This window comes from Pyricularia oryzae, chromosome 3, assembly GCF_000002495.2.
Source record: "Pyricularia oryzae 70-15 chromosome 3, whole genome shotgun sequence".
Taxonomy (NCBI): Eukaryota; Fungi; Ascomycota; class Sordariomycetes; order Magnaporthales; family Pyriculariaceae; genus Pyricularia; species Pyricularia oryzae.
In genome coordinates this window covers 724,720-749,224 of record NC_017849.1, presented here as the reverse complement: position 1 = coordinate 749,224, position 24,505 = coordinate 724,720, and the positions used below count along the sequence as shown (strand labels likewise).

Below are 24,505 nucleotides of genomic sequence, written 5' to 3'. Positions count from 1 at the left end.
AGCTCTCTAGGAACTTGTCGCATGGTTACATTGTTGCGATTGTTTTTTTATGTACTTAACCATCAAGCAAATGTTAACATGTGTACCAGACTAGACTAGACCTAGGACTAATTCTAGTTCTAGACCTAGACTTAGACTCATCCGTTCGTTTCCAAGCTAATCCATCTCATAACTGGTAGGTAGGTATATATTTTCCCTGAATCATGCATATGCTCATTATCAACACCCCCAATCATAATTTCTGTATTCTCTACTCCGCTTCAGCATAAATAAAACAAGAAACGACGCAACTACGGCATGCTGCACACAGCCGACTGAAAGAATGCAGACATGAAAAGAACTGGCAAACATGTGCTCCTGTTCGACAGTCAAGCAACAGAATTCTTAACACCTCTTGCACCAGATATCATGCTCCCAGGAGAAGAGAAAGAGTCCTCAAGATTTGCTATTCGCTGTCTTTGCCCATCATCTATGGCCGCATCAACTCCAATGTGTGATTCATGTACTTCGTACTCGGAGCCAAAGAATCCAATGAGCGAAAGACGCGAACTATCATGGCAAGCTTTGGTGAAAATAAGAGCGAGAAGTCCAATGTGTCTGCAGAAAGAAAGAAAAGAAAAAGCCATAGGTTTCTTGATCCGTGACATTTGTGGTATGTGTCACTGTTATGGAAATTTGATACGAGTTTCGATGGCTTCCCTGGCAATCCTTGTAGGAGTAGGATGGCACTATTGACACCAGTAGAGAAATCGAGTCAACATGTTTATCATGGGATTCCCATGCCTGTTTACCTCAAAAAGAGGTCGCCAACGCCGTTGCGCAAAGATCGGGATCTGTCTGCATGATCGAGACCCAGATACTCGTCTTCCGGCTGAAGGATATCCCACAACACATCGTCTGCGAGAATGGTTAGCATCGACTGCTTATGGCGAGATAAGCAAAATGCCATGCGAACCATCACTTACCATCGTTTATGTATTGAGGCCTTGAGTATGACGACCGGCGTACAATGGCAAACTTAATTTTTTCAAAGTTCTTACCACGGATAGCAGTCCGTTTCTCAAGCCTCTTCTTGGTCTCCGAGAACGGCTCTCCCTGTTTCAGTGAATTTGGTGTCAGTCAGGACCTGTATTGGTAATGCGATGTAGGGATTGAAATTTACTGACCGCTTTGAGCAGGAATTTGAACGGCATGCCGTGCATCCTGTTGGGCTCATTCTGGAAATGGAAAGCATAAACAAATTGGCCCTGATCCTTGGCGTCCACCTCCTCCTCTGGTACCCGCTCGGCAACCAGAGTTAGGTAGTCGTTGAGGCTTATGACTGGATACTCGCGCGGAAGTTCCCTTGTAAACTTGTGGCCATTGACCTCATACAAACGGATCTCGCCACCTTCTTCTTCTGACTTAAGCTTGGCCTTTTTGACGAGCGACTCGATAATATCCTCAACAACACCACTCTTGGTTACAAGCAAATCATAGTGCTCCTGGTTGAACGCCATCGTTAGTCTGGACGCCCCCAAAGAATTTTATTCACAACGATGTCAGCAGATCACTTACCTCTTTGACGATTCCTTCGCTGAGCCAGGTGATCTTAACATTCTTCTTTGTGTCAAGCTCGGCAAGACTCATATCCAAAATCTCAAAATAAAGGGCATCATTGCGCTGCGCCGAGTTCAACTGGCTGAATCCGGCAGGGTTGAGAATAGTATTCAGAGTCTGTTGCGGTCCGCGTTTGACCGCTGTTCGGGGGAGTCCTGTTGTTCCGTGAAGAGTCCAGAACCTCAAGTGCGTCTCTGGAACTCCAAGGCGTTCGCCCAATTTCTCTGCAAGTTGGTCGTACGTCATCTTAGAGTTGAGGACCATCTCAAACGGTGGGTACTCGTTCGGGTCACACTTTGTGGGATGTGCGTTGAATTTGACCGTTTTCCTGTTGACCAAGAATTCATAGTACTCCTTCGCGTCCTCAAAGTTCTCCGTCTTTCTTGACCTACCCCGAGAAATGTGTCAGTAGAGTGTCGAGAGGAAGTTTACGTTATTCTAGAATTGCACATACGTGTCATCAGTTGAACGGGTGTCACTGCTTAACCTCTTTTCCAGGAAGTTTTGTGAACCAGCGTCCTTCTTGCGCTGGACACACACTATGTCTCCGTCTTGAAGCTCGGCGGCTTTGAGCGATTGCTTTCCCTTAAGGCTCTCGATCATTCCGGGTTTAATTTCCTGTGGTCAGGTTAGCACAGGAACCAAGCTTCGCTCCTCCATCATCAGTCATACTTACTTCCCACAGGAGTATCTTCTCATCACTGGGAAGCTTCTCCAGTCCCATTTTCTTAAGAATGTGGGGGATTAGGTCGTCCACCTTCTTTTCCCTGCTGATGTACACATGACCAAGACCAGTAAGAGTTTGTGCCTCTGCGTCAAAACACTTGATGAAAAGAAGGATCAAGTCGTTCTTAAAGATAACACCTGTGGGCGAGGGGCCTTGGTATGTTGGCCAAGCGGCCTCTCCATTTTCACCCATCTCTTCAGCAAACTCAACCCACAGTCGCAAGGAATCCTCTCTCTGAGTCGCTAATCTTGAATAGGTCTCATCCAATGTCGGCCGCAAGTCCATGATAGGCTGGTCAGGACGAACTGTCTTGTTTTGACGGCCGACCATTAACCATAGCCTGACTCTCGCGGGATCTTGCCCAAGATCTTTGGCAATGATTTCAGTGACTTGTTCCATGGTTGCCGTCCGAAGTACCTTGTATAGTTTGGGGGCACCCGGTGAAGGGTCTGTTGTTTGTGAGGATACCGCATCAAAGTTCGTCAGATCAAACCCGTTATGTGCTTGATATGAAGACGGAGTGACGGCTTTGATCCAGCGGTAGAGGTGCTGCTCTTCACGCTCCTTTCTCTTCGCCTCCCTAGCGGACGCCTCCTCAAGGTATCCGGTTTCTGTCAAATTAGCCATCAGTTAGCGCAAACACGTTTGTAACTAATCGTCGAACTCAAAGTCGACTTACCAATGTGACGCGGGATATCCTCGTGCGTGACTGGCGTTAAAATCTTGTCAAGCCGAGATTGACGGAAGTACACCAACATGTATGCACTGTTGGGCCTCATAGCAACTTTCTTCTGTCCTTGTGGGCGGATGCCGTTGCTGTACTGGAAAGGTCCTCCAAAATTGTCCTCGAGTACCTCCCTCTTGGTCGCCTTGGTGACCTTATCATCGTCATATTTGTAGAACCAGCCGTCCTTGTCCGGCTTTAGAAATGCGTAGTAATGGCCTGCATTGAGGTCACCACTATGCACAAGCACACCATGTAGCTGGTAAATCCAAGGCTCCGACCTGTCGGCATCCTCCGAGAGGTACGGGGCAGCGTCAAACACCTCGGGAAACTCATAGCGATCGTTGACTTTCGCCATGGCATCCTTGGTAAAGTCATACTCAAAACGCTTGAGCTGCAGGTGCAGGACGTCGGGGAAACCCATGAAAATAACGCCCTTGTTTGCCTCCTGCAGTTTGTACTCGTCACCGGCAAAATACTTGTTCTCACCCTCCATCTTCTCGACAGAGACGTAATCCTGGAAGCTGTTAAGCAGGTTGCCCATCTTGCTCACATTCAGCTGCACATCCCAGAAATCCTCGATCCGGCTCGATTCGTATTTCACGTGTATGCAAGAGATATAAGTTTTGATCTTGCCACTGAAGAGCTCAGGCAGAAGATTCTCGGCGTCGGTTCCCTTCATTTTCTCCTCCATGCGCTCCATGAGCTTCCTGGAGAGCTCTTGCACGTCTTGTTGCTCGAAGATGTGCCGCGTCTCCCATCCGAAGGATTTGGTAAGCTCTGCTGTACCCACGGCGTTTGACGAGGTTTGCAGTTGGTAGAATAAACGCTGGAGAGTGTAAGCACTGTTATTTATGCTTTCTTCTTGCTCTGTAGGTATCTGATAGATGGCCTTGCGGAAAGCATTGGTGAAGTAGAGGGACTGCAACAGCGAGTTGAGGTAGCATGTGGCGCCCTGATTCTTGAGACCGACATAGCCCGTCTCTTTCTTGGAGTCGTAGTTGGCGAAACTGTGCCACATGACACCAGTTTCGTCTTCCAGGATTCGCACATATGCGGTGATGTTGGCCGTCTCATCTTCAATCAGCGGCCGGGTAGCGTCATCATAGGGAACGTTGAAGAGTTTACTAAGCTCTTGAAACCTCGTGAAGCCCCAGTCACCCTCGTCCTTGGTAAATCGATGGTGTGCCGTGTGATGCGCATAGATGGAAGGATCGTTAGGGTTCCAAAGCACAAGCGCAAACTGAACGCAACAGCTCCAGTCCTCTGGAATCTTGTCCGGCTCGAAACCATGCTCGAGGTATATCGCGACGTTTGACGTATTGTTACCGTGGGGGAAGAGTAGAATGCGCCTGTAAACTGCCTTGTCAGCACTGACCTCTCGTTGGTTCTAAGAGGCATCCTGGATGAAGGGTTGCGCGTACCATGGGAACCCGCCTGCTTGAAATATTGGGCCGTGCTCCTTCTTAGACAAGCTTCTCCAATTCTCCACTGTCCATGTGTTATAGGCATCCTCTAAGACTTTAGGCTCTTCCTGCAACGGCGTCATAACAAGCTCCTTGATAGCCTCAACTATTCGCGCCAAGATGGTTAGTCAGCTCATCTTGTCTGCAGATTCAACAGTGTGTTTCGGTGTCCGGCTCGGCGCAGGTAAAGTAACGTACAGTCGGTGGCTAAAGGCATGGGTGACGTCGGCTCAGCATCATCGGCGAGGGTATCAGGCGTGATCTCGGTTACTGAGTCCCTCTCGAGCGGGCCATTGACATCGACGACATGTGTAGCATTGTCGATAGGGTCCACCATCATGGCATTGGGAGAATCGGGGTCCTGCTTTTGCGCGTTGCGGCGACCTCGGTTAGTGAGTGTTGAACGAAGGATCGTGATTATAGCAGCGACAAGCAGTATGAGCGTCTTCCACAGGTGATCGAGCAATGCCATGTCTGGCGCCGGTCGTATTGCGGGACAACAAGCATGAAAAGGTCTTCCGAGTGCCGCCTGTTGAGGTTACCGGCGAGCTCAAGCGCATGCGAACATGCAAATACGTGCGTGTGCTGCTTTGCACGATACTGAGTGATGACCTTGACACAGCGGCAGGACAAACTCACCATGTTGGTAGCTTGCTGAGCTCGCCTTGCGGGGTGCAGTTGCGTTCAAATTAAGTTTACTGCCGATACCCCTTGGGTATGTAAGGTAGGTATGGGGGATGATTCTTCCTCGGTAAATGGGTTGACGAGTAGGTATTTACGTCAGGTAGTGGTTTCGTATCCTGAAAAGTCAGCAGCGGACAGACTTGGCTCTGCCTCGTCGTTTGTCGCTCCGCCTCCCTCAGGCGGGCAGCCAGGTGCACGCTGAAATAGCAATCGTAGCAAGACGGATCAGTCGTAAGGGACCCAGGTCGGTAACAAAGTCTAACTCGCTAAGTGTAAAGGCATGTAAGGTACCTTGAAGTGGGCAGGAAGGTGCCAAAGCGAGGCTGCAGGCAGCAGAAGGCGGCGATAATCGTGGAAATTGTACGGGTAATAAATTTGCGAAGTGGAGGATTCTAAGCAAGAGCAGGTCCAGTCTTCTTCGCCGGGCTAGTTGGTCCGGGTTGCATGACCCGTAGCAGCTGCAGCCGTGTTGTGTCGTTCGCTGCTCTGGGTGGACGATGGAGTAAGTAAGGTTGGCAGGGAGCACGTAACCTGCGTAACTGGCTGGCACAGGTCAGCTTTGGGTGGTGGTGAGGGGACGCGGCACGGACAGCTGGAACGGACGGTTTTCAGGTGATGCTGCAGTCAAAATTGGTAGGAAAAGTGGAGTTGCTAAGTCACTCTGCTAGCATGTTAGCGGGCAGTGGTACATCAAATGTTCCCCACAGTCCCCAAGCGTGTCGCAGTGCCCCTCAATGACGTCCAGTCTAGCCAGTCATTGCCAGTTGCTCGGCTGTGAGTGACTTTTCTCTGGTGACAGTATGACACCAACAGCACCTCGAAAGTGTAGTACTAATTAATAACTTGTCAATCAATCTAGAATACGTGAGATATATAAGGTCTCAGAAGCAATTCACATCTCCATCCCGCAGTTATTTCCAGATAATCTAATCCAAAGGAAGTAGCCTGCATTCAGAATGAAACTTTTGACAGGCGTTTTCAACAACTAGACCGAGGTGCTGGTTCTGTAGCTAGTCCTTATTGCGGTACACAATTGATTGATCATAGCAACAGACCAGGAAAGCAGAAAATGCGTTCGAGTGCTTTGTTCTTTCAATTCTAGAAATAGTGTAAAACAAATGAAGTCTCTTTCGAAGAAATTGTAAAAAAATTAAAAAAATAAAGAATTTTCATACAGTTGAGGAGAAGGCCCGAGGTCCGCAGTATCTGCCTAAGGGTGAAGACTACGAAAACACTCAGACATTCAATTGTGGGGCAATTTGGGATTTCGACTCACTTCACGGCAGTTCAGCTCTCGAGATCGATTTCTCTCAAGAGCAACTCATCCCATTCTATGTACCAACGTAATCGACTCAATCTGTCTTAATTAGCACCGACCTAGCTAATATGCCCTAACGACGAAGTCAGAAACCCGCAGTCCGCGCCGTCTTTTTCCTTCCTTTTAAGTAATTTGCTTTCTGCCAATGTTGGCCTTTATATGATAAACGGCGACGTATCGGCGCCAATATGTCGAGAATATCCCGACTCGCTCAATATGGCTTGAGCACCTCCGGTCTAGCTCCGGGAGCCCGACCGATGCTGGCCACCGGCGCCCGGTCGCCTGGTGAGGTCTCCGTGGCGCGGCTCTCACAGGGTCCATCATGGAGGCCGATGTCTGCACTTGATGAGTAGGGCTCCTCTCAATTCATCTTCAATGCTGAACATATACCCCCTCTCGCCCATGCTTCAGCTGCTCAAAATTACCTTGTGATTTTTGACTGACAATATGATATCTACCCCGTCACACAGTTGGGTCGCAAAAAAGGCCCGACCGGTCAGCCTCCGCCAGCTCATGTTTTTTGGACGCTCGCTGAACGAGGCTCGTCTGCTCAGCTCGGCCAACTATGTCCGCACGGAGCTACCTACCCGCCTGTCCCACCGCATCCGGGACATGCAGATGCTGCCTTACCAGGTCGTGTCGAATCAGCACATAGCCGAAGTCTATAACATGTACTGGACCGCCTTCGACACCTTCCGCAAGGTCAAGGAGGTTAAGTCGCTAGCCGACAACGATTCCTTCTGCGAGGTTATCAGTGGGATGCTCAAGACCCACCTCACTGTTATCCCGAAGCTAGCCATGGGTGTGCTTGAGTGTAGTGGACTCATGGACCCTCAGGAACTTAACGGCTTTATGAACCGCATCTTGCAGTCCAGAATCTCTCGCCGCGTCATCGCAGAACAGCACGTGACCCTCACACAGTCCTTCCGCAACCAGACTCAACCGTGGTCGCCGCCAGCCGGAGAAGCCGCGGCGGTAGCGGCAACATTGGGATCGGCCAGCCCTATAGCCGAATCGTCGGACTTTGTCGGCAACGTCCTCGTCAGGTGTGTTGCCCGCGATGTCGTCGACCGCTGCGCCGCGGCCGTGCACTCTTTGGCGCGGTCCGCACACGGGGAAGACGTCCCGCTGCCTGAGATCCGCGTCGTTGGCCACCTGTCGGCCAACTTCCCCTTTATCCTCAGCCACCTTGAGTACATAATCGGCGAGCTGCTGCGCAACAGCGTTGACGCCTCTGTCGAGCAGCACCAAAAGTCTGGCAAACCCCCACCACCCATCGAGGTCACCATCTGTGAGTCGTCGCAGCATGTCATCATCCGCGTATCAGACCAGGGCGGCGGCGTCGCGCGAGACATGCTTCCTTACCTATGGTCGTTCAGCAAAGGTCCCCACAGCGACCGGCTGCTACAGAACCTCAAGCACGTGCCCAAGATGGCCGCCACGCTGCAGGAGGTGCGCGCTGAGGATGACGGCATCCTGTCGATCCCGCAGATCACAACTGACCAGAGTGTCCTGTCATCGCTCTCGTCTTTGTCGTCACGACCGCCGAATCTGAAATTGGGTGTAGGCCTGCCTTTGAGTAGAGTATACGCCGAATACTGGGCTGGGAGTCTTGAACTCCACAGCCTTGAGGGCTACGGGGTTGACACATTCCTCCAAATATCGAAGCTTGGGAATAAGAACGAACAGCTTGCTACCAGGGCAAGTATGGACGCTGTGTGAAGGACAAATTGGCATAGTTACACACATTTACTTTTACGGGCAACGAGCACACAATACCATCAGTGGTCGAGAGGAGACTGCTGGCACGGCATCAAGATAATCAACCTCATTCCGAGCCGAGCCAAGTATGTTGGAGCAACGCTGCTAACCAGCGACTTGCACTCCGTCTGGAAATTGTTGGGTTGTAGAATAGCAAAGTATATAGTAGGAGGGAGGTTGACTTTGGATAGCGAGGTGTGCGTTTGACCTGTTTACCTCACACACGACAACTTGGTACGAACGAATTACCCGAAACTACCATTAAACAAAGACAGCCATTTTTTTGATTATATTGGTATCACAACTGCGAGGCTGAATTACATCACAACTAAGTAAGTCTAAGGGATGAGAGAATGACCGGAGAAAAAGAAAGGCAAATTCCGGACGCAAAACAATGGAAGTTTTCGGTGCCAAGCGGCAGCTAGTGGCTGCATGCAGCCCTTCCCCAGTTTTTGACGCCGGTGCCACGCTTTTTTCTTCTCTTTCTTTTGCTCCCGCCGCCTCAGAAAGAAACAAGATGGGGATGAAAGGAACCAAAAATCAAATGAAAATAGATAGGAGCCCAAATCGTGATATCGTGGACCGAGGAATTAACCCTGTTTTGTCATCAACTTGCCCACATATCCATCAACTCCAACAGAATCACCCCCAATGCTGATTCTATAAGAGCTGCTGGATGAAGGTCAAAAGATGGTAGGATGACCCTTGTCAAAACGCAGCAAATAATATCCTGCCAAGGCCTTGTTCGCACTCAGGAGAGCTGGGTATCCAGCTTAACAGACCTGAACGCTTAGCGACGGCCATGCGAACGGGCAGCGCTGCCCTGCATTTGCTCGAGCTCGCCCTCGAGCTGCTTGATGGTGGCGTGGGTGTGCTCGAGGTCCTTGTTGAGACGGTCGCGCTCGGCAATGAGCTTCTGCTCCCATTGCCTGAAGCGCTGCTCCTCGATCTTGACCTGCTCGGTGAAGCGCTTGCGCAGCGCCTCCTCCTCCTCCTTGAACTTGGGGTTGTCCAGCTTGCGGGGCCTGGCCTCGCCGAACTTGCGGGTCTCCATCTGCTGTGCGCGGTAGGCCTCGTAGTGCAACTCCTCGGTTGTGTGGATGAGATCGAGCATGTGAGTGCGAATGAGGATGGAGCGGAGCTTCTTGAAGTCGCAGTGGTCCTCGTTCTCAACCTCGGCAACACCCCATGAGTACTGGCGACCCTTGACGATGCGGCCATCGCCCGTCTTGACGTCCTTCTCAGAACCAATCACCGCAAAGGGCATGGCGGCCATCAGGCTGCGTGCATGCTGGGCAGCAGCCTCATCGTCCTCCTCGACCGGTGGCTGGTAGATCTTGATGCTCTGCGCATCAATAACAGCGCGAATCTGCACGTTGACCACCGATGTTAGCACACTATCTTGATATGTCCGTATGTGTCAACCACTTACGCGCTGCTTGAACCTGGCAAGGTCTGCCGGGCTGAGGGTGTCGGCCTTGGCGATAACGGGAATCAGGTTCACCCTCGAACAGAGGCGCTTCATGACCTCGATATCAAGGGGCTTCAGGGTGTGGCCTGTAGGGCGGATGAAGTACAAGCAGGCGTGCACTCGCAGGTCGATCTTGTCCTGGCGGCGCGGCTGCTGCTCCTGAAGCATGTAAGACTCGTGCTGGTCGTCGAGGAACTCGATAATGGGCATCCACGAGTCCCTGTTGTTCACATAGTCGCCGAAACCCGGAGTGTCGATAACCGTCAACCGAACTGGAGGAGTTTGCCAACGTTAGCGTACTGTACAAATATGCTCCTGGATACAGTCGCCAAGTGGGAAAATGTACCCTTGAAGAACTTCTCCTCGAGCTCAGCTTTTGTGATCTCGATCTCTACCGTCTTGTCGATTTGCTTCTGGTGCCGGCGCTTGTGATCGGCATAGTTCTTGATCGTTGTGGAGAACAGAGTGTTGATGAATGTGGTCTTGCCCAGTCCCGACTCGCCAGCAACCTACGATAGGGTAGACATGATCAGCACGTGTAAAGGAATGACCGCAAGCAACTATCCAATCCTCCTAGATTGAAGCATACCATGATAGTAAAGGCAGCACCGCGTTTTGCCACAATCTTGTGCCTCTGGTTGGGCAAGTTGGCAATGCCAATGGGAGAGGCGCTCTCGGTCGCAGCGGGAGCCATGGCGGGCAGCGGTGTCGAAGACCGGTGTGGTGATGTGAAATAGACTAAGTGAACGGTTTGTCCTTCAGGTAATCGAGAATTTTCCCAACGCTATGCAAAACAAGACAGGCCCGCGAAACTTTTTTTATGTCGAGCGAGCAGTTGGGGGTTGAGAATATGCCAGGGAGAAATGCTCAACTCGTATGTTGACAGTTGGGATGGATTGCGGGTGTTCGTTACCGTTCCACCATTCACTTCAATTCAGGGGAGATTGGCAAGTCAAATTTCCTAAGGGTCGATGCACGAGCCATCAAGCCCATCTTGCACCCACCCACCAACCCACCCAACCTTTTTTCACCTGAACGACCCCTGTCCCAGGTCTGCACCACTTGCTGAGCCTGCTGATGAAGATGTACCGGCAATTAAGACTAACCTATGTTTGGCTTAGCGTCCGTCGGGTCGAGGAACAAGTTTCAGCCGACCCCTCCAAAATTTCATGTCAATTCAACTGGCGGCCGGCAGCGGAAGGCGGCCCCACCAAAAAAGTTGTCGGCCGCGCCTGAAGCAGAATCGCTGCGGTCCTAATTTTCGAGAAAGTTTTGCGCCAGCGGCAGCGATTAAGTCTGCCACAATGAGGTGACGATGAAGACCGACTTTAAGGTGCGCATTATGAAAATAATACTCCTGGCTATTCCCTACTAACTTCTTACTCTAGTTTTCCAATTTGCTTGGGACGGTCTACTGCCGGGGCAATCTTCTCTTCAGCCCCGATGGCACACATCTTTATTCTCCGGTCGGCAACAGGGTGACCGTATTCAACCTTGTCGAGTATGTAGTGCTGTTCAGACCTTTCTTCTTTGGCAAATGCTGATATTTCTTAGCAACAAATCATACACTCTTCCTTTTGCGCATCGAAAGAACATTGTTCGGCTCGACCTGACGCCGCGCGGTAACCTGCTGCTCTCGGTCGACGAAGATGGCCACGCCATTCTCACCAATGTGGTTCGACGCATCTCGATATACCACTTTTCTTTCCGAACAGCCGTGACCGCTCTATCCTTTTCACCATCTGGCCGCCACTTTGCAGTTGGCATTGGCCGCAGGATAGAGGTCTGGCAGGTTCCTCAAACTCCCGATTCCGCCACGGGGGACGACGGACTAGAATTTGCGCCGTTTGTGCGACATCACAGCCATGCAGCCCATTTTGACGAAGTCCGCCACATAGAGTGGTCGCGCGACTCAAGATTCTTCCTCAGTGCTTCAAAGGACCTCACAGCCAGGATATGGAGCTTGAATCAAGAAGAGGGATTTACACCAACAGTCCTCTCGGGCCATCGGCAGGGCGTCGTCGGCGCTTGGTTCTCAATGGACCAAGAGACCATTTACACGGTCAGCAAAGATGGTGCCGTTTTCGATTGGCAGTACGTCGGTCCGCAGGACAAGGAGGACGACGATATGGACGGTGCGGATGAGTCCGACCTGCGGTGGAGGATAGTGAAGCGGCACTATTTCATGCAAAACAATGCTAGCTTGAAATGCGCCGCTTTCCATGCCGAGTCGAACCTTCTTGTGGCAGGCTTCTCGAACGGTATCTTCGGACTGTATGAGATGCCGGACTTTAACTTGATCCATACTCTGAGCATATCACAAAACGGCATCGACTTCGTCAGCATCAACAAGAGCGGTGAATGGCTGGCGTTTGGTGCATCAAAACTGGGACAGCTTCTAGTGTGGGAATGGCAATCAGAGTCATACATTCTCAAACAACAGGGACACTTCGACTCTATGAACGCGCTCGCTTATTCGCCCGACGGTAAGCGAATCGTCACGGCGGCCGACGACGGCAAGCTCAAAGTATGGGATATCGAGTCGGGCTTCTGCATTGTGACCTTCACGGAGCACACATCCGGCGTTACTGCTTGTCAATTCGCGAAGAAGGGGAACGTCCTATTTACTGCGAGTTTGGATGGCTCAATACGAGCTTGGGACTTGATCAGATATCGAAACTTCCGGACTTTTACAGCGCCGACGAGGCTATCTTTCTCTTGTATGGCTGTGGACCCCAGTGGAGAAGTTGTTGCTGCTGGATCTCTGGATTCGTTTGACGTCCACATCTGGTCTGTGCAGACCGGACAGCTCTTGGACCAATTATCTGGTCACGAAGGCCCTGTTTCTGCCGTCGCATTTGCGCCAGATGGTGGGTTGTTGGTCAGTGGAAGTTGGGACAAGACAGCGAGGATCTGGAGCGTCTTCAACAGGACACAAACTAGCGAGCCGCTTCAGTTGCAAGCAGATGTTCTTTCGGTGGCGGTACGACCTGATTCTTCCCAACTGGCCGTTTCTACGCTTGATGGACAAATCAGCTTTTGGTCCGTGACGGAGGCACAGCAAGTTTCTGGCGTTGATGGGCGGCGCGATGTTTCTGGTGGACGCAAAATCACAGACAGGCGGACCGCGGCAAATGCAGGAGGGACCAAGGCATTCCACACCATTCAGTACAGTATGGACGGTAGCTGCCTTATTGCCGGTGGAAACAGCAAGTACATGTGTCTGTACTCGACCACCACCATGGTTCTGCTGAAGAAGTTCACCGTCAGCGTGAACTTGTCACTTTCGGGCACACAGGAGTTCCTGAACAGCAAGCAGCTGACGGAAGCTGGGCCGCAAGAGCTTTTGGACGACCATGACGCTTCGGATAGGGAAGACCGCGTCAACAGGTCTCTCCCCGGTTCGAAACGTGGAGGAGACCCGTCTGCGCGCACAACACATGCAGAGGTCAAAGTCTCGGGCGTATCTTTTGCCCCTGATGGAGCAGCGTTTTGCGCAGCCTCGACAGAAGGCCTGCTCATCTATAGCTTGGACCATACCGTGCAGTTTGACCCCTTTGACCTGAACATGGAGATCACGCCCGCCTCAACCCTGGCCGTACTGGAAAACGAGAAAGACTACCTCAAGGCGCTGGTCATGGCATTCCGACTGAACGAGGCGGGTTTGATCAAGCGTGTGTATCAGGCCATTCCCCACAGAGATATACCGCTTGTTGTTGAGCAGTTCCCACCAGTCTATGTTGCGCGACTGCTACGCTTCGTAGCAGCACAGACTGAAGAGAGCCCGCATATTGAGTTCTGTCTGTTGTGGATCAAGGCACTGGTTGACAAGCACGGCAAGTGGCTCGCGGCGAACCGGGCCAAGGTAGACGTGGAGCTTAGGGTTGTTGCGAGGGCGATTGCTAGGATGAGGGATGAGATTAGGAGGTTGGCTGACGAGAACGTCTACATGGTGGACTATCTGCTCGGTCAGGCTGAGAATAAGCCCAAGGCCATCGAAGGGACGAGTATAGATGACATACTCAAGCCTCTTCCAGCAAAAGGCGCAAATGCGGCGCTGATGGACGCAAACATGGCTCAAGAAGACGAGTCATCTGATGAAGATGGCTGGATTGGTCTGGATTAGAGGAGTTGATGGTAGGCTACTTGTTTTAACGTGGGAATAAAAATATTGTACAAGGTATCAACAAAAAGAACACACGCTGCCATGCATCTTTTAGGTTCGTCAAAAGGGTTTGACAAGTCATAACTACAATTTGGGCGCATCCGGAACATCCTAAAGTAGTGGTGACAAACCTGTTAGTTAGAGTTTTCGCGAGAGGTCTTGCTGACAGCACCAAAAAAAAAGATATAGTCATTCGTACGCACCTTCCAAGCCGACTCCAGCCCGGTAGTTCTCACCCACCGCGGACCAGGACCCTCGGCGGCATCGACAATCAGGTGGTGAACCTTGTTCCAAATCTCCTTGCCCCTCAGCGGTAGCCGGTCTCCCAGCTTATCCTCCAGAGGCTCCGAAACCTGCTGGCAGATTGCCGCCGCGCGGACGAGCTTGATGGCGTGGCCGTCATCGTCAAGGTCGTGCAGCCGACTCACGAGGTCGCCCACATTGCTGCTGCTACCCGCCGCGGCAGCAGTGTTGAATCTGTCGTCCTTGGGCTTGGGCTGGTAGGCCGCGATCCGCTCCAGCGACAGGGGCGGCACGGCGCGCGCGGCGTACTGGACCAGGTCGATCCTTATCTTCCACTCGAGCAGCCGGACCTTGGCGGCGGTGGGGATCCAGGACGCGGCGTTGATGGAGAGCAGGATCGGGGAGACGTTGACGTGGTGTCTGTTTTGTTAGTTTCGTGCGCATTGTTCAGAGGAGTGTCTCTCGCCAGGGTATTTTTATCCCCCATCACGACGGGTATGACTTACATGAGGAAGAAATCAAACTTGGCATGCTTCACAGGCCTTGCGACAGCCGCGCTCGCAGCCACGTAGACGGCGGCGTTGAACATCTCGACGGTGCGCTCGTGCAGCTCCTCGGGCCTGACGCGGACCCGCGCGGCCAGGGCGGCCATCTCATCGCCGGCGCGGCTCAAGACGCCGTCGCGCATCTTGTTGGCGTCTTCTTCTCGGGCGGCCGAGCTGATCTTTTCATCGCGCGGGATGGCCTCGTACAGGGACAAGATGGAGCCCATTTTGTCGTCGTCGCCGCCCTGCTTCTGCTGTTCCCTCGAGAGCTTTTCGGCTCCGAGCATGAACGCGCGCAGGTCGTCCCTGTGCACGCAGGCCTGGGCCAGGCCCTCGGCGACGATGACGGGCTGGTTCCACTCGATGCCGTACATGAGCTGGATGAGCGGGTGCACGAAGCCGCCAAACAGGCGGATGAGCATGTCGTCGGCCCGCTCGTCGCCCTCGTTGAACACGTACCGGTTCAGCACGTCCGCCACGCTCGACGTCTCGATCTCGCGCTGGAAGAAGGCCAGGAAGTCCGGGTAGTACTGCTCCTTGCACAGGTACTGCTTTGCCGTGGCCCAGTCGGCCAGCTGGGCCGGAGTGGCGCTGGCGTGCGTGGGCTGCACCGGCCGCTGGTACGAGGTGTTGCCTTCCCATGCCTTTTTCAGGGATGAAGGGCCTGCGGATGTTCCGTATAGGGAGAGAAGGTGGTGGACAATCTTTTTCGGGGAGGTTTCTTGGTCAGTAGTCTGTTGATGGATTTTGCCATTTTTATGTTTAGGACACTATAGGCACTTTACATGGTTGTGAAAGCCTTCTTTGTTGAAGAAGACATGATGCTCCTGTGTATATGGTCAGTCAAGTCCATCTCGCCATGTCTTGGTTGGCATGTCGAACCTCAAGGTCCTTCTGGAGGAGCTCAGTCACAGTCTTGGCAGCATCTGCATTCTGCGAGACTTTTAGGAGGCCCGTATTTTCAGGGGCGATGTGAATGCGGTTCGGAGTCGCCATTGTGCTCGCCCTTCGCGTGATCACATGTGACGTCAAGGATGGACAGCTTGTGCTGTGATATTTTGGTAGATTTCGCGTGTACAGCTTGACTGTGGACAGCCAACCTCGAGAAATCATCGGTTGACGGGGATATTTGTATCCAACTGAGTGTTTTTCATGTCCTCTGCAGAATCTAGTGCCAATTTGTTATGCTTTTCTTTTCGTGACATATGACGATCCTATTGTTTTATAGGATGATGAGTTTCGGGTTTATCCAAACTTGAGCGCCGAGATGACATGCGCTCGCTTATTACCGGAGACTATTAGTAATAAGCAAGATGGAGTCGAATACAATACCGTGTGTTCATGGTTAGCTCATTCGAAAACCAGTTAGTTAGTGGCTTTGCGGGGTACATTTTAGGTAGGGCTGATGGAGACAAACGGGACTGACGACACGATTGTGACAAAGTAACAAGAAACCGATTTGCAATCCTCGGCCTTTCGCTCTATTTTCGCGTGCATGAACACGGCAAGCCACCAGTCTAAGCTTTGACATTTACAAATGGTGCTTCCGGGCTTCCCGCATATTTTGGAGATTATCTGATCTGATCTAATTGGCAGGGTCAAAGTTGCCAAGCTACTTTAAATCACACACATCAACTCTTGTCGTTCTGAAAAGAATAAGTGACGACCGCTTTGTTTCAGCACCATGGTACTGTGGCTTCATATGGTCCACCCCGTACTGAAACAAGTAGGAACTCAACTTATATCCTGCCTGGGAAGCCAAACTCACGACCTCGCCATCTTCGGAACTTAACTTTAAAAGTACTGTAAGCAGGATGCGCGAGATAATTATGCAAGCAAAAGGAATGCAGGAAAGTATACAGGCAGAGGCTTGGCTACCATGAGCATCATATCATATATTTGTATTAGACAATGCTGATAAGCAAGCTGACCAAGTCGCTAGAGTATAAAGAATCCGATTTTGCCTGCAGGCCCTAAACCAGCGACCAAACACCATCCTTTATCTCAATCATAACCTCGCGGTTCTCATCGATAGCCCTCCGGCCAGCCTCGAGAATCGCAGTCGTAGCAATGGTGTTCTTGAGCGTCGGCAGTCCCTTTGCGTCGAGGTCCTCGGGCTTGAGCGAGCCGGCGTTGATGGCGCGGCAGCCGTCGACAAACTTCTCCATCGAGATGTAACCGTAGCCCGACTGACCGGCAAAGTTGCCGTCCTCGTCGGGGGCGTACTTCATGTAGAAGGGGTTGTACCACATGAGCTGCCCGACGTTGTCGTCGGCGACGTCGTAGCCGCGCTTGGCCTGGTCGATGCGGATCTCGCCGTCCTTGGCCAGGTAGTGAAAGTACTGGTTCGAGTGCACGCCCGCGCGCTGCGGCGCCGTCCACGACGCCGTGTACACGCCCGTCGCGTGGCCCTTGGTCTCCTTGTTCTCCCAGTGCACCAGGACCGTGATGGTGTCCTCGGTCGCCTCGTTGCAGCCCAGGCTGGTCGCGACGCCCTTGGAGGCAGAGGCCGACACCTTGACGGGGACATAGCCCAGCGGTGAGGCCATCGAGTCGCAAATGTCAATGTGGTGGCTGTTGAGGTAGTAGGAAATGTCCGAGTCTACACCGGCCCAGGCCTTGAAGGTCTCGAGTTGAGACTTGGGCTGCGACATGTAGCTGTAGAAGTAGTTGAAAGCGCCGAGCTTCTGTGACTTGAACCGGGCATCGGCGTAGGCCGGGTCGTACCGCTTGTGGTGCTCAACGTAGACGTAGACGCCCTTCTTGCGGGCAGCCTCGAGCAGTTCTTGGTGGTGAGACAGAAGCTTGACTGCGGGCTTGGTCAACATTACGTGGATACCCCTCTCAACAGCGTACATGGCGATCGGGTAGTGAGTGGTGTCAGGGGTGAAGATGGTGATGGCATCTCCAGGCGAGAGTGCATCAATGGCTGCCTTGTACGCATCCGGGTCCACGGCGTCGTTGGCAGGATATGAGTCAAAAGAGGTGTCCAAGTTGTTGTAGACCTGCTGAATATTCTTGTGAAGGTGCTCACCTGTTGTGAGGTTAACACAGCATTAGCTTGATATTGTCCACACCTCCCACGTGTTCTCGGGTCCAGGACTTACGAATAGCACCAAACTTCTTTCCGTTAACTCCCACCATGCCCAGTTTGCCAACCTTGCCTCGCCTGCGCAAGTCAAACATGGAGAGGCCTACAACGCCGACCTTCTTGTCCGATCCTGAGGCGCCACCACCAACAAAACCAGTGGTGTACTCGCCGGTGCCCACCTGTGTAGGATTATGTCAGTTCAAGCATAGAAACTAACAAGCCAAGGGGGGAAGGCTTACCATTAGCACATTGAGAGGTCCTGCGTTCGCCATGTTTACAACAGACACGGGCTGTCACAGCAAGAGAAACGGGTGATATATATTGTGAGTTGTGAAGAGCAGCCCAGATTAGTCGTGGCCCTCGGTATTATCTACAGGAACCAAGGTCGTATGAGGGATCGTGTATGTACAAGGGCGCAGAACAACGTGGGAAGAAGGGCAGAGAAGGGTCAGGCAAAACTACTGCTCAGACCATCGGGGCATCCAGGCGTATATAATATTACAGAAGTTGAGCTCAGCCTTTATCCAGTCTGCCTGGTCTAGCCTCGAACAACAAATAACCAGTGGAGAACCAAGCAAATTTTGGAGGGGGAAGCGCGGGGAAATTTGGAGACTCTCAATTACTGAATTGAGTCGAGCTCGACAGGCACCCACCCACAAAGCTCTTGAGGTGGACAACTACGGAAAGTTGAACCCGACAAAATGCCGCCGCATCTTGTCGCGGCTTCAGTTCAATTGGCTATTGCTATATTGCAAATGGGATTGGTTCGTTATGATGTGATGACGGGATTCGTGTGGTATAATTATTCCGCCTGATCGAGTGATGGATGTACGAAGTTCGAAGTCATTTGTGTTTTTCAGGTCTTTTTTTTTCTTTTTCCAACCGAGCTGTACCCCGAGATTCCCCATATTGTAGGGTGCCCCTCCCCCAAGTTTAGTGATGAAGAAGTAGCCAACAGGGTGGTCATTGGTGGATAATAGATCCCCCGTCGTTTTCCCATTGACCGCCTGCCTGCCATGACTGTTTCTGCCGATATTCCCGGGATTGTACCGTACTTGGATTCTTTCTACTCCGGTACCGCTTGGCTAATGCTCTCAATCAGATTAACACATTCCTGCAGGTTGTACTTTTACACAGCATCGGTTTTTTTTTTTCTGTTTCATGCCGTGTAACGAACCTATGATAGACATTCATATCACTCTCATTGACTATTTCAGCTTCAACACAACCACCGCAAACATTACAAGCTCAAGAATGAATTGATGTGAACTCACAAAGAAAGTCTTACCTAACAACAACTAATCCCAGACAGGTTTTAAGCCTAGGATATCCATTTACCGGCAGTCCAAGGTACAGGCCCAATGCTTGCTTTATCTGGTCCAAACAACGCGGGGCCTTTTAAACCTCGGGGATGTACCTCTCCCGAACTGCATATACTTTCAAGTACTACTGCTACTCTCATGACGCAGTATCCTTTGTCATTTCCGGCAGCTTTTGAAATCTTATTTTCGAAAGAGCAACGCTGGTTGGCAGGGCACCACTCAAAATAAATACAACAATGGGGAACAAAAATGACATTTTAAGCTCCCGGCAAGATTTCGGCCTCTCCGTCTCGAAATCCAGTCCTCGGCCTTGATTTAGTGCCTGGGGTAACCGACGGGTATTCTCCATGTCATCTCAGCAGACCCCGTCACACCCCGCCACGTTCCTCGAACTGCGGGCCCCTTCTTCGCGTTTGGGGGATTATAAGCTCTTTACTTTTTCTTTCTTTTCTCGCGTCTGTCTATTTCTCTTCCCCCTTTGATCCTATCCTCCTTGCTGTCTACTATAGTCCAAATCTACCCAAGTACATAATCAACAGAGCTCCATATCAACATCACCCTCTTCCAGCCTCCACACACACATCACATCCAAGAACAAAAGCCATGAGCTCAACAAACGGCAACGCCGGCAGCCGCCGCGCCCTGCCCTGCGGCATTTACGCCCCAACCATGACGTTCTTCGACCCGGAGACTGAGGAGCTCGACATCCCCACCATCAAGAAGCACGCGGAGCGCCTGGCCCGCGCCGGGCTGGCCGGGCTAGTCACCATGGGCTCCAACGGCGAGGCGGTGCACTGCACGCGCGAGGAAAAGGTGGCCGTGACCCGGGCGACGCGCGAGGCCCTCGACGCCGCCGGCTTCCCCGCTGTGCCCATCATCGTCGGCGCCACCGAGGGCTCGGTCAAGGGCACGATCGAGCTGTGCCGGGCCTGCGCCGACGTGGGCGCCGACGCGGTCCTCCTCCTCCCTCCCAGCTACTACCGCGGCTTCATGGACGACGAGGCCATCTCGAGCTACTTCCACGCCGTGGCCGACTCGAGCCCCATCCCCATCGTGCTGTACAACTACCCGGGCGCAGTGGCCGGCGTCGACATGGACTCGGACCTCATCATCAAGCTGGCCGAGCACCCCAACATCGTCGGCACAAAGTTCACCTGCGGCAGCACCGGCAAGCTGACCCGCGTCGCCACCGCCACCAAGGCCAAGACGCCCTTCGCCGAGGGCTCCGGCTACATGGCCTTTGGCGGCATCTGCGACTTTACCGTGCAGACCCTGGCCAGCGGCGGCAGCGGCATCATCGCCGGCGGCGCCAACGTCATGCCCAAGGTCTGCGTCAAGGTCTGGAACCTCTGGGCCGAGGGCAAGCGGGACGAGGCCATCGAGCTGCAAAAGGTCCTGAGCAAGGGCGACTGGGTCCTGACAAAGGCCGCCATCGCCGGCACCAAGCAGGCCATCCAGAGCTACTACGGCTACGGTGGCTACCCCAGGAGGCCGCTCAAGAGGCTGGACGCCGCCAAGGTCTCGGCCATTGAGGAGGGCGTCAGGGAGATTATGGACATTGAGAAGACGTTGTAGATGGGGCGGAAAGGTATAGATATATAGTTTACTAATTGAGGCGCACATGTTAGATGGGGCACATTACGAATAAATCTAAATTTTCATGACGACTACCCCCTAAAATTTACTTGACGTAAATAGGATGCTACATACCTACCTTAACAAGTATCCATGTGAGATCATCAAGTAGTGCTGCTTTCAGACTTCCGAATGCAGCCAACCGTGTCAAGGCGCAATTGGCTGTATTAAACTACATTATCTAATCATACTCCTTTGAGAACACCCTATCATCAAGGTGCAAAGCAGCTATTTTATCATGAAAATCGACTGTCGACCAGTCCCTTCCCTTTTTTTCGCCCTTTACTTGTACAATCCACCCCGATGCAACACTAGCGGCATTACCGTCCAGTCAAGAGAGTGAAAACAAAACTGAAAGAACATTCAGAACAAGGTCATACACCGAACCGCCGCGGATCATATGCAGCAATCACGTTCTCGTCAAGGCTCGAGGTCTTTCCGTCCATCAGCATCTCGGCCATCAGCAGACCGCAGGCCGGCGCGTTCTGTATGCCCCAGCAGCTGTGGCCGGCGGCAAGCCAGAGTCCCGGCGTCAACGTTCGTCCAAACATGGGCTCCTCGTCTCCGCCCTCTCGCAGCGGCATGTAGCACGCCTGCTTGTGCTTGACGGCCGCGTCGGCGAGAACGGGCGAGACGAGACTTAGCCATGTAATGATGTCGTCGCAGTGCCGCTCGTCGACCATCACGAGATCAGCCGTGGGCGGAAGTTCGACTTCGTGGTCTACAGCTCCTATTCAAGGGGGGATTCGTTTTATGTGAGATAATGCATCTTCCTTTTGAAGGGAAAACAAAAAAGGTTCGTAGGGTTCAACAAGATCATGAATGTCTTGAGGATTGGGGGGGGGGGGGGGGGGGGGGCTGACTTACCACAGGCATACACCTCCTTGAACGGCCTCGCGTATGCTTCTGGATCAGACGAGACCAGCTTCTTGGATGCTTTGACAACTTCGCCCCTGCTCAGGCGATGGCTTGGGATATAGCCCCTCGGAAGGTTGATATTTGTAAAGACGGCATGCGGCGTGACGTCCACCTCCCAGACGACGCTGTGGGCCCGGACGCCGCCAATCTCCGTCTTGGGGAGGAGCGTCGACGTCCATGAGCCGGCAGCCACCATTACGTCCGTCACATCGTCACCCAACGTAGACCGCCGGTTCGAATTGCGCTCAAGAATTTCCACACCATGCACACCCTTGCCGTGATCATAGTCAATTGCTGTTACCATGACTCCCTGACGAATGCATACGCCCCGTCCCTCCGCCAGCTTGGCCATGCAATGCGTGAAATGATATGGGTGGACTTGGGCTGTATCATTACTGTCGCCTGCGCCCTGCTTCTTGTATGATGAGACAAGGTCTTGGTTGATCCATGTAAGGTCGGGCGGGAACACACAGCTATTGGGGAACTTCCCAGTACGATCCTTGCGACCACCTCTACCCCGCCCCTTGACAGGAACGGCTTGCTTGACTGATTCGACAGTCGGGGTAATGCTCGCGGGTTTGGGTGGGACATTGTTAGTGGCGCCCCCGTTTCCGGTCGAGGGCTTCTTCAAAGGCTTATCAGTTCCTGTTCTCTGCCTCCCTGATCGCCTTGGAGGATTGGCGTTGCCATTGGTGATGGCGGTTTTGGTTGCTGGAGCGGTATCACTGCCGTGAAGAGTAGCCGAGTTCTGCCTGGAGCTCACCGACCGCGTCGATCTTAGCTCACGAGCCGTTGCAGGGTTGGCAATCGGAAGTTGATCACCGATTTGATCCAGTACAGTTTTATACTTGTCTTCTTTCTTGGGCTGGAGACAGTTGACTCGTTTTTCGCGTCTTTCGGGCAAGTCATCGCCATTGAGATCAGCCTGAGGTTCTGAAGTCATCGCTAACGGAGTAACCTTTGAATTTATAGCCTTGTCTTCACTGGACAAAACCTCTCCATTGTTCATGATGCTGTCATGTTGCAAGGTGTCTTCAAGTCCGCCAGTCTGGCTCTCCAAGGATTGTTTTGGAAAATGGCCCTCACTGATTTTGTTTGATGCAATAGCCGTGTCACCGATGAAGTAGTCTCCATTGGGCAAGATGGTGTGGGATTTCCACCTGGTCGAGGTTCCTGTGATACAAGCAGCAAGTTCTCTCTGGGGCCGAACACAAGTGTCTTCAGTTGGTCTAATATTTAGCGCAGTGTCTGGATGTTCACTCTGCGGTTCTGATGAATCCTTCGGCAGGCCAGGTAGCTCCAGGGCCTGTTCTATTGGTGATGCTAACTGGGTCTCTGCAGCATGGTTAGGATTTGTTCCTTGCAGTGTTTCTCCTGGAGCACCTGGATCTGGCAGTGATGGCTTCTCAGATGCCAACAGTCTAAAGGCGGGCGTCTGTGGCGATTTATCGGGAGTTTGAGGAGGAGTTCGGGAAGCTTGGTTGAGCTTCTGTCTCTTTGCACCCTTCGTCTTAGCTGAAGACTTTGGGAATGCGGCTCTCTCCTTGTCAGGCAAGTCGTCCACTTTCAACTTTGTGTCGATGGTGCCGCAGCCTTGCAGCTTGCGGTAACCCCACCTCTCCTCGCCGTCATGCTCGTTGGCCAGTTTTTCATGAAGTTTGAAGGACAGAGGCACGGTTTCCACGGCCCTGTTGGCCCACAAGCCAAGGAGACCACCGGCCTTTCCCGAAGCGCCGGAGGCGATACCGGCGGCTTCTATGATGGTGATCTTGTGGATGGCCGGGTCGTACTTCTCGTGGCGTGTCAAGAAGTACGCAGTGGTGCAACCGATCACGCCGCCACCTGTCAAGGTTGTCAGCCGGCTGCAGTCCAAGTCATGAACGATAGACGAGCATAAGAGTCCAAGACATATGAACAAATCAGTAACACCTGGTCACCTGACTAGGAAGAGCGGGAGTGGACGTGATGAGTCCTCAACAGTGGGGACGAAAGCAGCGAAAGCGGTATGAATTCGCTAGTGCATCAGTCAAGCATTGGAGACACAAGAAAAAGTGCGAACGAACCGATGATGACGATGTGTCTAGGTTTGCTGTCCATGTGTGCATTGGGGTGGCCGACCCGGCCGGGACGTGGAGGTCCTGACCGGTTCGGGTTATGGTCTGAACTTAGTAAGACTCGGCCGCCGTATGCGTGACTTTGACCGAATGCGCCGGCAGAACCAGTTTCACTACTGTCGGTCAGATAGCAAAGCAACTCTGGTGGCTGTGGAATTTGATGTACCCAAACTTGATTCAGATAGTGGTCACTTCTATAAAATGAATATTAACGATCGAAAGTAAAATTAACAGAGAGCGGCGAAAGCAAATTTGCACAAACGAGTTGACGGCTTGAACCGCTAGTGAGCGAGCAAACAATCGAGGGACGAATGATAACCCTGCTCGTGGGACCCCGACCTCCAAATCGCGACGCGGTCACTCAACTCAAACCCCATCGCGCGTCGCTCCAACACACGTGACTATACATTCCATCACGTGCTCTGGTATATTGCTCCCTGCTTTCCAGGCTCAGGAATCAATTCAATGTAAACAAGCAAATCCAACGGGTAGCAAGAGCACTCATCTTTATTGTCCAATGTGTACGAGTTGCAGTCACAGGACTGTCTCTTAAGTTTGCAGTAACCAAGGTAGGCTTGTTATTTATGTGGAATTCTCGGTCGGTCGATAACCTGACCGTTTTTCTTGCCGCATGAGGGGCAAGAAGGATTGAGAGAGGGGTTAGAGGCATTGTCAAAACCAGGTAGGTACCTAGCCAATGGCTTCCAAAGGTAGTAATTTAA

General features: G+C 52.3%; 8 protein-coding genes across 8 annotated transcripts; 3 read left to right on the top strand and 5 right to left on the bottom strand.

Annotated features, from left to right (window-relative positions):
- Window positions 1-3: 3 nt before the first annotated feature.
- Window positions 4-5,750, bottom strand: MGG_07468 (ubiquitin C-terminal hydrolase). The gene is made up of 10 exons (XM_003711324.1): window positions 5,156-5,750; window positions 4,715-4,880; window positions 4,475-4,622; window positions 3,006-4,402; window positions 2,276-2,937; window positions 2,054-2,217; window positions 1,558-1,987; window positions 1,167-1,484; window positions 966-1,095; window positions 4-897 (listed from the first exon to the last, which is right to left on the bottom strand). Exons 1-10 carry the CDS (start codon window positions 5,156-5,158, stop codon window positions 788-790), a joined length of 3,528 nt encoding a protein of 1,175 aa, XP_003711372.1. The 5' UTR covers window positions 5,159-5,750; the 3' UTR covers window positions 4-787.
- Window positions 5,751-6,425: 675 nt separating this feature from the next.
- Window positions 6,426-8,622, top strand: MGG_07467 (pyruvate dehydrogenase kinase). Its single transcript, XM_003711323.1, has 2 exons — window positions 6,426-6,867; window positions 6,989-8,622. Exons 1-2 carry the CDS (start codon window positions 6,707-6,709, stop codon window positions 8,238-8,240), a joined length of 1,413 nt encoding a protein of 470 aa, XP_003711371.1. The 5' UTR covers window positions 6,426-6,706; the 3' UTR covers window positions 8,241-8,622.
- On the bottom strand, window positions 8,527-10,764 carry MGG_07466 (cell division control protein 12). Its single transcript, XM_003711322.1, has 4 exons — window positions 10,340-10,764; window positions 10,097-10,259; window positions 9,712-10,022; window positions 8,527-9,648 (listed from the first exon to the last, which is right to left on the bottom strand). The coding sequence occupies exons 1-4, from the start codon at window positions 10,442-10,444 to the stop codon at window positions 9,070-9,072; spliced, it is 1,158 nt and encodes a 385-aa protein (XP_003711370.1). The 5' UTR covers window positions 10,445-10,764; the 3' UTR covers window positions 8,527-9,069.
- A 213-nt stretch (window positions 10,765-10,977) lies between these two features.
- On the top strand, window positions 10,978-14,005 carry MGG_07465 (periodic tryptophan protein 2). Its single transcript, XM_003711321.1, has 3 exons — window positions 10,978-11,083; window positions 11,139-11,251; window positions 11,305-14,005. Exons 1-3 carry the CDS (start codon window positions 11,066-11,068, stop codon window positions 13,874-13,876), a joined length of 2,703 nt encoding a protein of 900 aa, XP_003711369.1. The 5' UTR covers window positions 10,978-11,065; the 3' UTR covers window positions 13,877-14,005.
- Window positions 13,855-15,981, bottom strand: MGG_07464 (uncharacterized protein). Its single transcript, XM_003711320.1, has 5 exons — window positions 15,586-15,981; window positions 15,489-15,530; window positions 14,665-15,407; window positions 14,119-14,578; window positions 13,855-14,026 (listed from the first exon to the last, which is right to left on the bottom strand). Exons 1-5 carry the CDS (start codon window positions 15,814-15,816, stop codon window positions 14,000-14,002), a joined length of 1,503 nt encoding a protein of 500 aa, XP_003711368.1. The 5' UTR covers window positions 15,817-15,981; the 3' UTR covers window positions 13,855-13,999.
- A 561-nt stretch (window positions 15,982-16,542) lies between these two features.
- On the bottom strand, window positions 16,543-18,641 carry MGG_07463 (D-galacturonic acid reductase). The gene is made up of 3 exons (XM_003711319.1): window positions 18,034-18,641; window positions 17,811-17,973; window positions 16,543-17,737 (listed from the first exon to the last, which is right to left on the bottom strand). Exons 1-3 carry the CDS (start codon window positions 18,064-18,066, stop codon window positions 16,677-16,679), a joined length of 1,257 nt encoding a protein of 418 aa, XP_003711367.1. The 5' UTR covers window positions 18,067-18,641; the 3' UTR covers window positions 16,543-16,676.
- Window positions 18,642-18,893: 252 nt separating this feature from the next.
- Window positions 18,894-20,822, top strand: MGG_07462 (dihydrodipicolinate synthase). Its single transcript, XM_003711318.1, has one exon. It carries the CDS (start codon window positions 19,720-19,722, stop codon window positions 20,689-20,691), a length of 972 nt encoding a protein of 323 aa, XP_003711366.1. The 5' UTR covers window positions 18,894-19,719; the 3' UTR covers window positions 20,692-20,822.
- A 47-nt stretch (window positions 20,823-20,869) lies between these two features.
- Window positions 20,870-24,445, bottom strand: MGG_07461 (FAD-dependent oxidoreductase). The gene is made up of 3 exons (XM_003711317.1): window positions 23,733-24,445; window positions 21,619-23,511; window positions 20,870-21,481 (listed from the first exon to the last, which is right to left on the bottom strand). The coding sequence occupies exons 1-3, from the start codon at window positions 23,764-23,766 to the stop codon at window positions 21,126-21,128; spliced, it is 2,283 nt and encodes a 760-aa protein (XP_003711365.1). The 5' UTR covers window positions 23,767-24,445; the 3' UTR covers window positions 20,870-21,125.
- Window positions 24,446-24,505: the final 60 nt, after the last annotated feature.

Coding starts and splice junctions, on each gene's coding strand:
- MGG_07468 (XM_003711324.1), bottom strand. Junction 4,623..4,714: donor CATGCCTTTAGCCACCGACT/GTACGTTACTTT, acceptor TGGCGCGAATAG/TTGAGGCTATCAAGGAGCTT. Junction 4,403..4,474: donor CAAGCAGGCGGGTTCCCATG/GTACGCGCAACC, acceptor GGCAGTTTACAG/GCGCATTCTACTCTTCCCCC.
- MGG_07467 (XM_003711323.1), top strand. CDS start 6,707: ATGTCGAGAATATCCCGACTCGCTCAATATGGCTTGAGCACCTCCGGT. Junction 6,868..6,988: donor CCGATGTCTGCACTTGATGA/GTAGGGCTCCTC, acceptor CCCGTCACACAG/TTGGGTCGCAAAAAAGGCCC.
- MGG_07466 (XM_003711322.1), bottom strand. CDS start 10,444: ATGGCTCCCGCTGCGACCGAGAGCGCCTCTCCCATTGGCATTGCCAAC. Junction 10,260..10,339: donor GTGCTGCCTTTACTATCATG/GTATGCTTCAAT, acceptor ACCCTATCGTAG/GTTGCTGGCGAGTCGGGACT. Junction 9,649..9,711: donor TTGCCAGGTTCAAGCAGCGC/GTAAGTGGTTGA, acceptor GTCAACGTGCAG/ATTCGCGCTGTTATTGATGC.
- MGG_07465 (XM_003711321.1), top strand. Junction 11,252..11,304: donor ACCGTATTCAACCTTGTCGA/GTATGTAGTGCT, acceptor GATATTTCTTAG/CAACAAATCATACACTCTTC.
- MGG_07464 (XM_003711320.1), bottom strand. CDS start 15,816: ATGATTTCTCGAGGTTGGCTGTCCACAGTCAAGCTGTACACGCGAAAT. Junction 15,531..15,585: donor TCCTCCAGAAGGACCTTGAG/GTTCGACATGCC, acceptor CCATATACACAG/GAGCATCATGTCTTCTTCAA. Junction 14,027..14,118: donor GGCTGGAGTCGGCTTGGAAG/GTGCGTACGAAT, acceptor CCACTACTTTAG/GATGTTCCGGATGCGCCCAA.
- MGG_07463 (XM_003711319.1), bottom strand. CDS start 18,066: ATGGCGAACGCAGGACCTCTCAATGTGCTAATG. Junction 17,974..18,033: donor GACCTCTCAATGTGCTAATG/GTAAGCCTTCCC, acceptor AATCCTACACAG/GTGGGCACCGGCGAGTACAC. Junction 17,738..17,810: donor AAAGAAGTTTGGTGCTATTC/GTAAGTCCTGGA, acceptor ACCTCACAACAG/GTGAGCACCTTCACAAGAAT.
- MGG_07462 (XM_003711318.1), top strand. CDS start 19,720: ATGAGCTCAACAAACGGCAACGCCGGCAGCCGCCGCGCCCTGCCCTGC.
- MGG_07461 (XM_003711317.1), bottom strand. CDS start 23,766: ATGGACAGCAAACCTAGACACATCGTCATCATCG. Junction 23,512..23,732: donor TAGACACATCGTCATCATCG/GTTCGTTCGCAC, acceptor CAACCTTGACAG/GTGGCGGCGTGATCGGTTGC. Junction 21,482..21,618: donor CAAGGAGGTGTATGCCTGTG/GTAAGTCAGCCC, acceptor CCCCTTGAATAG/GAGCTGTAGACCACGAAGTC.